Raw genomic sequence first — 15,824 nt, forward strand, 5'->3', positions numbered from 1 at the left:
ATTGGTAATGTCACCAGAAAAACAATGGTGTGCTTGGTTTCAACATAACTTTATTCTTCCATGAGATATTTACAAGTTTCTCTTTGTTCACAGCCATTGACATGTCGAAGAGGATAAAATGTGAGGAGCGGATGGAAATTGTGTTGATATCTGGTGAACGCAGTAACTGGGTCATTGCAGCAGATTTCAATGCAAGCAGTGTTGGGTAAGTTATACATTTTTTTAAAGATGGAGACTCTACAGTATGCAGCAGTAGCATGTCTTCCACAATGTAGCCTGCAAACTTTTTCAAGCTCACCTTCAGACGCTTTCTGTGCTGCTGAAGTAAAATCAAGTTTTGCCTGCTTAGCTGGAGTTGCCGCGGTGTTATCCATGGATGATGAACAAGGATCACTCAGAAGTGTTCGTCTATGCTCTCATTTCAGAAAAGTGAAGAGACAGGAATATGTCAGTTTCATAAAACAGCCACACGCTTCAGCCGAGTCCGACATCTTCCGCTTTAGAATACAACTATGCAGCAAACTGGCGCGAAATGACGTGCACCTGCACTACAACGATGTTAAAGCGGCAGAGTTTACTTCTACGTTTAGAAGATAAATCATTGAAATTAAATAATGATATTCAGCAAGTTTAATTATGTTACAATGTAACACAAGTACATTGTAAGTAAACTGTAATTAAAATACCTAAAAATGAACAGTAATTAGTTACTCTACTTTTTCAGTGAAAAAGTAATTTAATTACAGTAACGCGTTACTTAGTAACGCATTACACCCAACACTGATGCAAGACACCCTACGAGACCACCCATCTTCCATGCTACAGTTAGCAAACTGCTTGCTAAGTTCCGTGAAACTGGTTCAGTGTTGGATTTGCCAAAATATGGACGCAAGAAAACTGTCACTAATGAAGAAACATCAGTGGCTGTCCTAGCGAGAGCCCACAGTGTAGCACTCGCCGCATGTCACTGGAGAGTGGCAATAGTCGAACATCCCTTCGGCGGATATTAGCTACTCACAAATGGCACACTTACAAACTCCAGCTACTGCAGCATCTCAACGAGGATGACCCAGATCGGCGCACAGAATTTGCAGAATGGGCAAAACAAAAATTGGAACAGGACCCTCAGTTCACACAGAATATTTTGTTGAGTGATGAGGCAAACGTTTATGTGAATGGTGAAGTTAACAAACAAAACCACCGCTATTGGTCTGACACTAACCCACATTGGATGGATCCCTCCAAGACTGTTGGAACAACAAAAGTGATGGTTTGGTGTGGTATATGGGGTACAATGATAGTGGGTCCATTCTTCATCAATGGAAACGTCAAGGCCATTGAAATTGCTACATGATGATGTGTTTCCCTCTTTATGCACTGAAGCTGGCACGCAGGCCCGGCCCTAACCAATCTGGCGCCCTAGGCAAGATTTTAGGTGGTGCCCCCCTACATCGGCAGTGTAGTGTATGTACTCACAAGAAACCGAATAGCTTTGTCTTTGACCTTTTTTTTTTTACTTAAAGAAAGCAAATTCACAATCAGAATAATTAACAAGATAAAAAAAAATATGAATAAATAAATGAATACAAAAAATAAAAAATGAATATATGAAATACAATAACACCGCTTGATGCTGCTGCATCACTGGTGGGTTGTGCTGCTGAAGTGGAGGCAGCAGCGGTAGATGTGGTAGATGGCCCAGGGGTGGGATTTAGAAACTTCAACAGTGCATCTGAAGAGAGGAGTATGTGACACCACTGAGTATTAAAGTCTAATAATAAAAACATAGGAATAAAATAGGATTCCAGGAATAAAATGAAAAACCAAAGAGATATATGTATGATGTTAACTGATATGCAAATTAGATTAGATTCAATTTATTGTCATCATTACAGTGAAATGCTGAATAGCAGAATGCAAAGTAACAGTATAATATCATATGAGAATGTTATGTTATGATTATCTTTGACCGAATCACAGCAGTGCTCATATTAAAAAACAGCATTCCCTCTCATGTGATATTGCTTAATTAACATTAATGATGTGCACTTTAACAACTAGGCTTACAACTATAATATATACAGGGGTGGAAAAGTGACTATTACCTGCAGGGTAAACGTTAGCTAACCAGAAGGCAATAACAATGTAAACAAAAAACACCTGCTTAAAAGATTAATACAAATGAGGAATGGTGGGAAAGGTGGGAGTGCTGTAATTACCTAACGTTACATTATTATTTTCCATAACAATTTAGCCCCCTCCACAATATTAACTGACGTTAAAACAGTTAACTAGCTATTTATTGATTAGCAATTAGCGAATCATGTAACATTAGCTTAATGCTAAAAATTTAGGTTACTATCACATTCAGACAAATAATTTCATGTAGGCTAACGCTACCTACCTCTGTCTTTTTCTCGTTTCTCCTCCTCTTCTTTTCTCTTTTTTCTTCCCTGGGCACCTGACAGTTTGGCCGTTTTGACATCTTGTGTTGATTTTTTGATGTGGTGACGTCCAAAAGGAACCATGATACGGGAAGGGAGGGGGCGCACCGTGCGGGGAGGGGGGGGCGTAATGTTGTAACAAATAATATTTCTATTAAATAAGCTTTACTTTGCATTTTAATCAACGTGGGATTATTTTTTGTAATTAGAAATAATAGTACCAATTTTTTTTTTTCAACATTTGTGGCACTGGCGTGGCGCCCCCTGATGGACGGCGCCCTTAGCATTTGCCTATACGGCCTATGCCACAGGCCGGCCCTGCTGGCACGTTCCCTGAGTTTTTCCAGTAAGATGGTGCACCACAACATTATGGGTGCCAGGTCCGAGCATTCCTAGATGAACAGTTTCCTGGAAAGTGGATTGGTCGTCGTGGGCCAATTGAATGGCCTCCAAGGTCTCCCGATCTGACCCCCTTAGACATTTATCTTTGGGGTCATCTGAAGGCAATTGTCTATGGTGTGAAGATATGAGATGTGCAGCACCTGTTAGGAGCTGGTTGTGTGGTGTTTTTGTCTGTGTGTGTTTTTTGGTGCCTCCCTCTTTGTATAGGTAGGCGGGGCAGTGAGTCACTGAACCTGGCACACCTGTTACTCATCAGATGCATTCTTCAGAAATGTTCTTTAGGAGCTACCTGACAGAAGACTAGTGTCACAACGGGGCGAGTTGCACACAGTAGGTCGGCATGCCCGTGTGGCGTGCTGGCTAGACCCAAACGCGGTTAGGCTAGCAGTGGGTTGGAACAGACACGCAGTTATTCTAGTAACGATCAGTGCACGAAGCGTGGCTTCGGAACTGTCGTTACAGACAGACAGCGAGCGGAGCCGGGATGAAAAAGAGGATTGAAGGGAAAAACACTCACGGTTGCTGAATCAGGCGGAGACTGACGTCAGCAGAGTTTCGGAGCTCCTGACATGAAGAGAATGATGTCTGAGCGGCGAACAGGTGGGTGGTGTCTCTCTTTTAAACCCGACCCCGTGATCAGCTGATCACCGGCTGACAGGAACCCCCCCCCTCCGAGGACTGGCACCCGACGGGCCAGGACAGCGGCGACGGAAATCCGAGATCAGGGAAGGATCCAAGATGAAGCGGGACAGCACCCAGGAGCGCTCATCAGGACCATAGCCAGCCCAGTCCACCAAATACTGGACCCCCTGATCCCGGGGACGGGAGTCCAAGATCCGCCGGACAGCGTAGACAGGACCCCCATCGACGAACCTGGGCGGGGGCGGGGCCCGGGAGGGGGGCGCCAGCGAGGAAGTGACATGCTGTTTAAGCTGCGAGACGTGGAAAACCGGATGGACCTTCATGGCGGGCGGAAGCCGGAGACGGTAAGTCACGGGGTTGAGCCAGGCAGCGACTTCGTACGGGCCGACGAACCTGGGAGTGAGCTTCTTGGACTCGGTGCGCAGCCGCAGGTGCCTTGTGGAGAGCCAGAAGCGATCCCCCGGCCGGAAGGGATGACCCGGGCGGTGGTGGCGACGATGCTGCCGGGTGTACAGAGCGTTGGCCCGGGAAATGGCAGCCCGCGCCTTGATCCAGGCCTGACGGCAGTGGCGGAACATCCGTTCAGCAGCAGGTACGTCAACCCCCGCCTCCTGATGGCTGAAGATAAGAGGATGAAAACCATGATAGACCTCAAAGGGCGAGAGACTGGTGGCTGAAGAGACGTGAAGGTTATGAGACAGCTCAGCCCACACCAGGTAACGAGGCCAAAGCGACGGTTGGGCGGAGACGAAGCACCTTAAGAAGCGCCCCAACTGTTGATTGGTCCGTTCAACCTGCCCATTGGTCTGAGGGTGATAACCGGACGAGAGGCTGGGAGATGCTCCAATCAGGCGGCAAAAGGCTTTCCAGAACCTGGCGGTGAACTGGGGCCCCCGATCGGAGACTATGTCCTTGGGGAATAAGTGAAGCCGGACGACATGGTCCAGGAGGAGCTCGGCCGTCCGTTTGGCGGAAGGGAGGCCGGCCAGAGCGACCAAGTGCACCGCCTTAGAAAACCGGTCCACAAAGGTGAGGATGGTGTCAAGACCATCCACGGATGGGAGGCCGGTAACAAAGTCAAGGCCGACATGGGACCAGGGACGTCTCGGCACAGGGAGAAGGTGAAGGTCGCCAGCGGGCGGCTGAGTGGAGGACTTGGCCCGAGCACAGGTGTCGCAGGCGGAAACGAAGTCACGGACGTCCCGAGTCATGAAGGGCCACCAGAAGGCACGACGGAGGAGCTGGAGGGTCCTGTCGGACCCCGGGTGACCAGAGAGCGGGGAGGAGTGAGCCCAGAGCAAGGCCTCCTGATGGCACCGGGATGGTACATAGAGCCTCCCAGCCCGCGCCAACATTGGAGGCATCCACCTCCACCACAAAATCTCTGGCAGGATCAGGGTGGAGCAGGACGGGAGCCGTAGTGAACCAGCGGATAAGGTCTCGGAATGCCTGTTTTGCACCTGGGGAGAGGCAGAAGGGCTTGGGCAGGTTAGCTGGTTTGGTGAGGGATGTCAGTGGGGCGACAATGGTGCTGAAATTGCGGATAAAGCACCGATAGAAATTGGCAAAGCCCAGGAAGCTCTGTAGCTGCTTAAGGCTGGAGGGCTGAGGCCACTGGGTCATGGCTTGGACCTTTTGCGGGTCCATGGTCAGGCCATTGGAGGAGATGGTGAAGCCCAGGAAGGTGGTGGACCGCTGATGGAAAGCACACTTCTCCAGTTTGCAGAACAGCTGGTACTCGAGCTGCCTGCTCAGCACGGCCCGCACATGGCGAATATGGTCCACTTCGGTGCGGGAGTAGATCAAGATGTCATCTAGATAAGCAAACACCCACCGGCCTAGCATATCCCGCAAGACATCGTTGATCAGATGTTGGAAGACAGCAGGGCTGTTGCAGAGGCCGAAGGGCATCACCAGATACTCCCAGTGCCCGTTAGGGGTGATGAAGGCTGTCTTCCATTCGTCCCCTTCCCTAATCCGCACCAAATTGTAGGCGCTGCGTAGGTCTAGTTTGGTGAAGATGCAGGCCTGGGAGAGGGAATCGAGTGCGGTGGATAGCAGAGGGAGAGGATGGCGGTTCTTGACAGTGATTTTATTCAAGCCCCGGTAGTCTATACAGGGGCGGAGCCCGCCATCTTTCTTTTTGACAGAGAAGAATCCCGCAGCTGCAGGGGAGGTAGAAGGGTGAATGAAGCCCTGTTGGAGAGCCTCAGCAACGTACTCCTCCATGGCTTTATCCTCTGCGGGTGACAGCGAGAACAGACGACCACGAGGGGGGACCGCTCCCGGGAGGAGCTCGATGGCCATGTCGTAGGAACGATGTGGAGGGAGAGTAGAGGCTCGCCTCTTACTGAAGACCTCAGATAGGTCATGGTAAGCCGGAGGGATCTTATCCAGATCAATGGGCTCCGGGGGTGACGCCTCTTCTGACTTAGAGTCCTTTTCAGTCCGGAAGAGAAGGCAGCGGCGTGGACACCGGGGACCCCAGTCCAGGATCTGGCAGGAAGACCAGGAGACGTGGGGGTCATGTTGACGGAACCAGGGGTATCCGAGGATGAGAGGAGAGGAAGTGGCCGAGACTACTAGAAACCGGATCTCCTCCTGATGATCCCCGATAGACATGCGGATTGGCTGGGTCTGGAACTGGATCGGGTAGGGTTGGAGTGGTCGCCCATCTATTGAGGTCACCGGGAGAAATCGATCGACGGAAGTCAACGGAATGCGAAGTCGAATGGCTAGTTTTTGATCGATGAAGTTCTCAGCGGCTCCGGTGTCCAGGAGGGCTTCAGATGAGAACTGTTGGTGTGTCAGGTGAAATATTACTGGTAACAGGAAACGAGAGGGGTCAGAGGAGTGGGAAGGGCCAGGTGGGACTCCCCCGCAGTCTACCTGGCGTCGTCGTTTCCCGGATGTAGCGGGCACTGGGGACGACGGTGTCGAGCTGATCCACAGTAGGCGCAGAGACCCTCACGCCAGCGTCTCTCTTTCTCCTCTTTGGGGAGTCCACCCAGCTGCATGGGCTCCTCGCTGGATGTACTGCTTGGGCTAGCAGTGGCTCCATCAGAGGGGGGAGGTGGCCGCAAAGACGTGGTCCTCTGAGGCTGGAAGGGTTTGAAGGCCCGAGGGGTGTGGCGACTCATTGGTCGATCTTCAGGGCGAAGTCCACGGCCTCATCCAAGGTTTTTGGGGGCTCACGGCCGGTCATCTCATCTCGGATGTAATCAGCCAGTCCCTCCAGAAAAATAGAGCGCAGAGAAGCATCTCCCCATTGTAGCTTAGCGGCCAGGGTACGGAATTGAGAGGCAAAGTGGCAGACGGGTCGACTGCCTTGGCGTAGATGAAGCAGCTGTGACTCCACTTCCACTTCGCTGCTCGGGGGAGCGAAGTGGAAGTTAATTCCTCCACAAACAGGGAATAGTCATTGCAAGCTGCCGATTTGTTGTAGTAGAGAGCCGCGGCCCATTCCTGAGCCTGGCCAGACAAGAGAGAGGTTAGCAGTACCTTTGCACGGGCAGTGGTGTATTTAGTGGGCTGACACTCGAACAGCATGTCTAAAGTGGCAAGCAAACCATCAGGCCGGCCATCAACTCCGTTCCACTTGTCTGGCAGTCCGATCCGGGGCTCCGCGCTCACCGGCGCTGGCTGACGTTGCAGCGAGGTGACGGAAGTGGAAAGTTGGAGGACAGTTTCGGTGAGGGACTCCATTTTTGTGCACATCCGATCTACCACACCGCGAAGATATAGCACTTCGGCTTTCAGCCGTTCGAATTCCGCTGGGTCTATAGTCGGCTCAGACATCCTGTCACAACGGGGCGAGTTGCACACAGTAGGTCGGCGTGCCCGTGTGGCGTGCTGCCTAGACCCAAACGCGGCTAGGTTAGCGGTGGGTTGGAACAGACACGCAGTTATTCTAGTAACGATCAGTGCACGAAGCGTGGCTTCGGAACTATCGTTACAGACAGACAGCGAGCGGAGCCGGGATGAAAAAGAGGATCGAAGGGAAAAACATTCACGGTTGCTGAATCAGGCGGAGACTGACGTCGGCAGAGTTTCGGAGCTCCTGACATGAAGAGAATGATGTCTGAGTGGCGAACAGGTGGGTGGTGTCTCTCTTTTAAACCCGACCCCGTGATCAGCTGATCACCAGCTGACAACTAGTGTCGGAGTATTGACGTTTTTTGGAGAGTCTGTAATTCTGCCCCTGCCTGCTGGAGCCTTTGGTTTATTTCTGGTGACTGTAAGGAGTTTTGTTTCCTCCCCAGGATTTCACCTTGTCTGGTTTGTTTCCATCAGGTTTTGGCAACAACCAGTACCAAGTAAGCTCTCCAACTCTTTGTAAAATCTCCTTTAAGCTTTTCTTGGTTATCGGGCAAGACCCTCCTAATTCTCACGTCCCTCTCCTTTTAGATCGAGTGCACTTCCTGTGTGTGTTTTCGTCTCCTGCACGTCCTGGCTCCGCGTCCCCATTCATATGCTGTTGTACATTCTCTGTCCTTGTAAAGCCTCCCCTTCACTGTAAATAAACTTTCTTCACCGCAACTCTGCCTCCGTGCGTTCTGCTCACTGTGTCCATCTGCATTTGTCATAACAGCACCTGAAACTACGGATACTGGATGCCTGTGCTGGCATTTCTCCTGCGGTGTTGCTATCGGTGTGTGAAGAGTGGGAGAAGAGGGTTGCATTGACAATCCAACACAATGGGCAGCACATTGAACACATTTTATAAGTAGTCAGAAACTTGTAAATAACTCATGAAAGAATAAAGTTATGTTGAAACCAAGCACACTATTGTTTTTCTTGAGACATTACCAATAAGTTTGATGTGTCACATGGCCCTCTTCCTATTGAAAAAACAAAAGTTGTGTCCAAGATGGCCGACTTCTAAATGGCCAACATGGTCACCACCCATCTTGAAGAGTCTGCCCCCTCACATATACTAATGTGCCACAAACAGGACTTTAATATCACCAACCATTCCCATGTTATTACGGTGTATCCATATAAATGGCCCACCATGTATATTAGTGCTATCAAACAATTAAAATGTTTAATTTTATTCATCACAGGGTTACTGTGGATTAATTTTGATTATTCACAATTAAATATCATTCAGTTTTATTCTATATTAATCACATTTCATTTTGCATGAACAAACAGACTCGAGAAAAAAGGGAAAATATACGCACTTAGCATGTTTATTGAACATCTTGAACATTCATGCTAACAAAAAACTCTGTAAACATTTATCCACAATCTATTTGTCATTCTTGGGGATGCACTTCAATTCCTTCAAATGAGGAACCAAAGCCATATACAGCACGTGAAAAAAGTAACAGTACACCTTGTGTCAAAATTTGATTGATGACCCTAGCCTTGACCTTTTGACCTTATCGGAAGTACTCTGGAAGTGACTAATCGAATCCAGATGTGTGACTAATTTGATCCGTATGCGTGATGAACTGCATCCGGTCGGGGAAGTACTCCGCAAGTGACTAATTTGATGTGACGAATTCAATCCGACAAGAAAAAAACATTTATGTTTTTTCCAGAGAGGGAGGGGGTCGGTGGAGGGATGGTTGAGGAAAAGTTCAGGGACAATTCTGATCAGAGAGGGAGGGGGGTCATTCCAGGGGCATGAGAAGTCAGGGGGGTAACACAGCAGATTTCTGATGAGTCAGTGGAGATCAGAGCGCATGCTGCATAGAGAGACAGAATGGTCGCAGCAGTTAGTTTTTCACAGACAAGAGTTGAACTCATAGTTTGAATTCTGTTTAGTACATTGTTTAAATGATTCAGTCTCTATTATTAGCATCAATATTATGGCAAAGATCTTGATAACCATTTTCACCTACAAATGTAACCACTTTCTTGGTAAAGACTGAGGGCTATTTCTTTTTACAATAGCAGCTTTAGATGTATTTTACTTTCTTATATTAACCTTATTACAGATGCAATAAAATAAATACCTTTCAGATTATCTGACTAATAATGGATTAACTTTATATAGCGCCTCAAATTCATTCACTCTCACATCCACACACTGGTGGAGGCAAGCTACACCAGTGCTTGTAATGAAAAAAGAAGGACTTTCTATTGCTTGTAACCTACAGAGTACCGTGCAAAGAATTTCATAGAGACCTCCCACTCATCTCCTTGTATGTGTAAAAATAACCCTTAGTTAAAAAAAGCACCGCGCCCATATTCAGAACTCGATCCTATTTAGCATCCCAAATAATTTTATTGAAGCTATTTTACCCCTCTGTGGTAAAGAGTTTTCTTTTTTTAAGAGTCACTTTTACGACAGGTTTATTATTTTTTAAGAGATTGAGAGAAGGAGAGAGAGAGAGAATCGATCAAATTTTTCTACAACACGTTATACCACTCCGGGTCTGGAAGGGTGATATAGCATGGACCAGTCGGATGACTACGTCAGATGGAAGCATGACCAGAAGCGTGGCAGGGACTTTCCCAGTAACCGGAAGCTTACCGGGACTTTCCCTTTGACCTTCATCCTGCTCCATTATCAACCATTAAATGTTTCCTAAATATTGCTGTAATGTAACAACAAAGTTAGTTTGTTAAGATCAGACATTCCTTACACATTCCCGCAGACTTGAGTTGTCACCAAATTAGCTTCTGTGGGACAAATAAGCTTCAGGGACTGACTTGTTTATTAGAGCTGACCTTTACAGACGTTTGACACTTGGTCCCAAAGAGAAATTTGACCCTCCGAAACTAATATCAGATAAAAATAAAACAAACAAACAAAAAAAATCCCACAATGCTGTTTAGTTATGGCAAACAGTAACCACTTACCTCAACTTTGACATTTTTTTTTTCTCAGCCATTTATTCTGAAAAGAAATACACATGTTACAAGGACAGATATGGACAGTTTCGAGACAATGCACATTGCAGAGTACATGAATGAGAAGTAGGAATTACTCCTCTCTATACTTACACTCCTTCCTAACAAATGCCAAGTCATCATCTCCATATTGTGTGTATGTGTGTGTGTGTATTTTTCCCACTTTTCGAGTTTCATTGGAGTGTACTCAAGTGCACAAGATGGAAAACAGTGTATTAGTTTTTTAAGCCATTCACCGAGTCCCCGGTCTAGCTACGTCAAGATGCCATTCATTTAAGAGACTAATTTTTTTAATTTAAATTGTGCTAAATCACTTTGTTCAACACAGCCCAGAGTAACATTAAAAATAAAACATATTAGAACTCATTTTTGTTGGACACAAGAACAACTCGAGCATCTTTTTTGGGAGCCGAACTAGGGCTTACAAGTTTGCCGTTCAAGGGTCCAGACACTCCCACAGCGCAGACTTTGCTATCCGCACAGAGCATTTCTGGTGTGGCTTATGCTGGGCTTACACTGTGCGATTTTTGAGCCGATTTTTGAGTCGTGCGACCGTTTTGGCGATCGGCCCGATTTTGGCCTTCATCGTGCGTCGTGCATCGTGTAGTATACGTGGGGTAACGAGACGCGATTAACACCTCACGACCAGCTCCCGATCATCAATCGCTTGGTCGGGAGGATTTCAAACCTGCTTGAAATCCTCGCGACCGTCGTGAGGGTGTCACCGCAGTTTGTCACACTGCGCACGCGCAAACACAAATGTCAGCGAAAAAGACGGCGCAGCACGGCAGTGCAGCGTGTGATCTGGACACAAGCGATGGAGGTACAACTTGTAGAACTTTGGAAAGCTCATCCGAGCCTTTTCGATGTGGCCTCACAAAATTATCACGACCACAACAACCGTGAAAATAGTTGGATCTACATTGCTGCTCAATCACAGCTGCCTGATCAATGTTTTTCATTAGCAATTTAGCAAAGTTGATGGTGGTGGTGTGCGTGTCTGTGTGAGTGAAAGACAGAGAGAGAGAGCGAGCGACAGAATTTCTGTTATAACCTTCATTTTATGGACGCACAGTGTGAGCACTCAGGTCGCATCAGAGCATCGGGTCGTATGGGTGGGAACCAGTGGCGGTCCTAGCCTGTTTGGCGCCCTGGGCGAACACTCCCTCTGGCGCCCCCCCCCCCCCCCCCCCCCCCCCCACACACACACACACACACACAAAAAGCATATTAAGGATTGTACATTAACATAAAACTCTTGTATACACACACACACACACACACTAACACACACACGAAGAGAGAGAGATTATGCATAGTATGCAAACGGCTATCAAACAGCCATCATACTTCGTCATACAATGAGAACAGGAAGAATCAACAATTGACAATGACTAATTGATAGCAACTGTAATCCACATAATTTCCTTAGGGATTAATAAAGTATTCTGATTCTGATTGTTTCAGGATGACCTGCCATCATCCAATGACACATCTGCTTCACTTTGTCTAGGGTGCATTTCTGAGATTTTACACAACCCAATGAATACATAATGGGCTTGGATTTACAACATTATAAATGAAATGTGCTCTATTTGGAAGCAGCAGGGCCCCTCCCCTTTCGATGGCTTGTGTGTGAGACTTTAAATCATCAAACTGTAAATTTTAAATTGTTATCGATCCCTTTACCCCGAGTCCTAAAGTGTATATTTATTTTCTTACTCTTCTTATTGTTTGTTTACTTGCACTGCTGTAACTGGAGCCTCGTCGTCTCGTCTCTCTATATACTGGACTGTATGTAGCGGAGATGACAATAAAGTTTACTTTGACTTTAGCAGCGAGCAGGCGCACTGAGGGCTCTCGCGCTCACTTTTCGTGTACAGAATTTTGAAAAAACATCGGTGCAAATTATAAGTCTGTATTATAATGTCTGGTGTTTTCGTGTTTGTTGGTTTGTTTTTATTTTGTTTTACTTTGTGAGTTGGTTATTAGATGCTGCTCCAGCCGGTCAGAAAATCCCCCGCCGCCCCGCCCTCTCTTCTCTGCGCCGCAAGCAGCAGGCGCACCTCGCAAACGGAGGGCGCCCTCCAGCAAATGGGCGATAGAAAACCGATCGGTGCATATGCCATTCCCAATATGCGCTGTCATGACGTCGGGGCAGTTGGCCGTCCAGCCCCATGCACGGGGCGATCCACGGTAGCTCGTTAACGGAGATTTGCCGTGTTGTGGCGTTAACGTCATTTCAGATTAACGCTGACAGCACTAGTGGGAACAAAATGAATATGACTGCACATTTACACCGACATCATCCTAGTGCAAAGACAAGTGGAAGCAGACAAAAACAACAAGCACGCATGCTACAAACTTTATCCGAGTCATTTAGACAGCCGTTAGCACATGATTCTTCTTATGGGGACCTGATATGTTTAATATGCTGCTGAGAGGATAGCCCAGAAGAAGCGTATAGTATAGCTTTTATTTTGGAAAGAGATATTTCTCTGTAATAAACTCTCTTTTCCAAACATGAGTGATTTCTCGATCAGATATATTTATTATTTTATCCCTTTGTTGTTTCAGCAACATTAAATTTTAAAACTGTACGTTTGAGTTAAAATATATATTTATAATTTTAATAAATGACAAATTAAAAAAGCATGAACATTTTCTTGTATTGAAAAAATATCGAACCGTGACACCAAAGTATCGAACCGAATCGTGAATTTTGTGTATCGTTGCACCCCTAATATATATATATATATAACAACACACCCAGAACGCCCCTGCGGGCGGTTTTATCCTTCAAGCTCGGGTCCTCTACCAGAGGCCTGGGAGCTTGAGGGTCCTGCGCAGTATCTTAGCTGTTCCCAGGACTGTGCTCTTCTGGACAGAGATCTCCGATGTTGTTCCCGGGATCTGCTGGAGCCACTCGCCTAGCTTGGGAGTCACCGCACCTAGTGCTCCGATTACCTTTGCAGGTGGCATCCAGGTGGCATCCTATATATATATATATAGCACTATATGTCACGTTTTTAGCTCAAACAGACTCTTGAGCATATTCATATAGCAAAATCCACAATTGGCATAACCAGTCTGCACCCTAACGCACATCTTTGAACTGTATGTTAATCAGTACATGAAGTGTACCTCTGAAAAGCGTCTTTATCCATCATTTGTCAATCTACTGATTTGTTTTTTAATGTGACACCTGCAGTTTTCACAAACTGCGGATGATGAAATCCTCTTTATTTTAGAAAATGTCTTTAAACTATCGCTGTTCCTACTTACTGAGTTCCCTAGCTACTTCTTTACTATGTTAATAAACTATTTGAACAAGACAGGTATCGTAGATTTAAAGACACATCTTAATTGAAGCAAACACAAAAAATCTGGAATGAAATTTATGTGACTGTTCATTTAAAATCCAACAGAGAGTGAAAATCCAAGAGCTGCTGCAATCCTCTGCATTAATGATCTCTCTGTTTCTCTCTTGCTGTGTGTGTGTGTGTGTGTGTGTGTGTGTGTGTGTGTGTGTGTGTGGCGCACCTCGCAAACGGAGGGCGCCCTCCAGCAAATGGGCGATAGAAAACCGATCGGTGCATATGCCATTCCCAATATGCGCTGTCATGACGTCGGGGCAGTTGGCCGTCCAGCCCCATGCTGGGTGTATATATACACCCAGCACGCATTATGCGGGCGGTTTATCCTTCAAGCTCGGGTCCTCTACCAGAGGCCTAGGAGCTTCAGGGTCCTGCGCAGTATCTTAGCTGTTCCCAGGACTGCGCTCTTCTGGACAGAGATCTCTGCTGTTGTTCCCGGGATCTGTTGGAGCCACTCGCCTAGCTTGGGAGTCACCGCACCTAGTGCTCCGATTACCACGGGGACCACCGTTACCTTCACCCTCCACATCCTCTCGAGCTCTTCTCTGAGCCCTTGGTATTTCTCCAGCTTCTCGTGTTCCTTCTTCCTGATATTGCTGTCATTTGGAACCGCTACATCGATCACTACGGCCGTCTTCTTCTTTTTGTCTACCACCACTATGTCCGGTTGGTTAGCCACCACCATTTTGTCTGTCTGTATCTGGAAGCCCCACAAGATCTTAGCTCGGTCATTCTCCACCACCCTTGGGGGCATCTCCCATTTTGACCTCGGGACTTCCAGGTTATACTCGGCACAGATGTTCCTGTACACTATGCCAGCCACTTGGTTATGGCGTTCTATGTATGCCTTGCCTGCTAGCATCTTGCACCCTGCTGTTACAGTATTATTCAGCCACCGATTGTGCAAGTTCCCCCACTTAAAATGATGACAGAGGTCAGTAATTTGCACCAGAGGTACACTTCAACTGTGAGAGACAGAATGTGAAAAAAAAATCCATGAATCCACATGGTAGGATTTGTAAAGAATTTATTCGTAAATCAGGGTGGAAAATAAGTATTTGGTCAATAACAAAAATACAACTCAATACTTTGTAACATAACCTTTGTTGGCAATGACAGAGGTCAAACGTTTACTATAGGTCTTTACCAGGTTTGCACACACAGTAGCTGGTATTTTGGCCCATTCCTCCATGCAGATCTTCTCGAGAGCAGTGATGTTTTGGGGCTGTCGCTGAGCACCACGGACTTTCAACTCCCGCCACAGATTTTCTATGGGGTTGAGGTCTGGAGACTGGCTAGGCCACTCCAGGACTTTCAAATGCTTCTTACGGAGCCACTCCTTTGTTGCCCGGGCGGTGTGTTTTGGATCATTGTCATGTTGGAAGACCCAGCCTCGTTTCATCTTCAAAGTTCTCACTGATGGAAGGAGGTTTTGGCTCAAAATCTCACGATACATGGCCCCATTCATTCTGTCCTTAACACGGATCAGTCGTCCTGTCCCCTTGGCAGAAAAACAGCCCCATAGCATGATGTTTCCACCCCCATGCTTCACAGTAGGTATGGTGTTCTTGGGATGCAACTCAGTATTCTTCTTCCTCCAAACACGACGAGTTGAGTTTATACCAAAAAGTTCTACTTTGGTTTCATCTGACCACATGACATTCTCCCAATCCTCTGCTGTATCATCCATGTGCTCTCTGGCAAACTTCAGATGGGCCTGGACATGCACTGGCTTCAGCAGCGGAACACGTCTGGCACTGCGGGATTTGATTCCCTGCCGTTGTAGTGTGTTACTGATGGTGACCTTTGTTACTTTGGTCCCAGCTCTCTGCAGGTCATTCACCAGGTCCCCCCGTGTGGTTCTGGGATCTTTGCTCACCGTTCTCATGATCATTTTGACCCCACGGGATGAGATCTTGCGTGGAGCCCCAGATCGAGGGAGATTATCAGTGGTCTTGTATGTCTTCCATTTTCCGATGATTGCTCCCACAGTTGATTTTTTCACACCAAGCTGCTTGCCTATTGTAGATTCACTCTTCCCAGTCTGGTGCAGGTCTACAATACTTTTCCTGGTGTCCTTCGAAAGCTCTTT

General features: G+C 47.0%; 1 protein-coding gene across 2 annotated transcripts in view; it reads right to left on the reverse strand.

The window, feature by feature from the left end:
* LOC309696401 (voltage-gated potassium channel subunit beta-2-like) overlaps positions 1 to 15,824 on the reverse strand; it is a 248,267-nt gene that overhangs the window by 107,268 nt on the left and 125,175 nt on the right. Inside the window, exon 9 of one of the 2 annotated variants that reach the window (XM_082517618.1) lies at positions 299 to 415. The exons of the other annotated variant lie outside the window; for it this stretch is intronic. Within the exon in view, the coding sequence (XP_082373744.1) occupies positions 299 to 415 (117 nt within the window). The remainder of the gene's footprint in view (positions 1 to 298; positions 416 to 15,824) is intronic. 2 annotated transcript variants of the gene reach the window in all.

This window comes from Aulonocara stuartgranti, assembly GCF_965226115.1.
Source record: "Aulonocara stuartgranti genome assembly, chromosome: 20".
Classification (NCBI taxonomy): Eukaryota; Metazoa; Chordata; class Actinopteri; order Cichliformes; family Cichlidae; genus Aulonocara; species Aulonocara stuartgranti.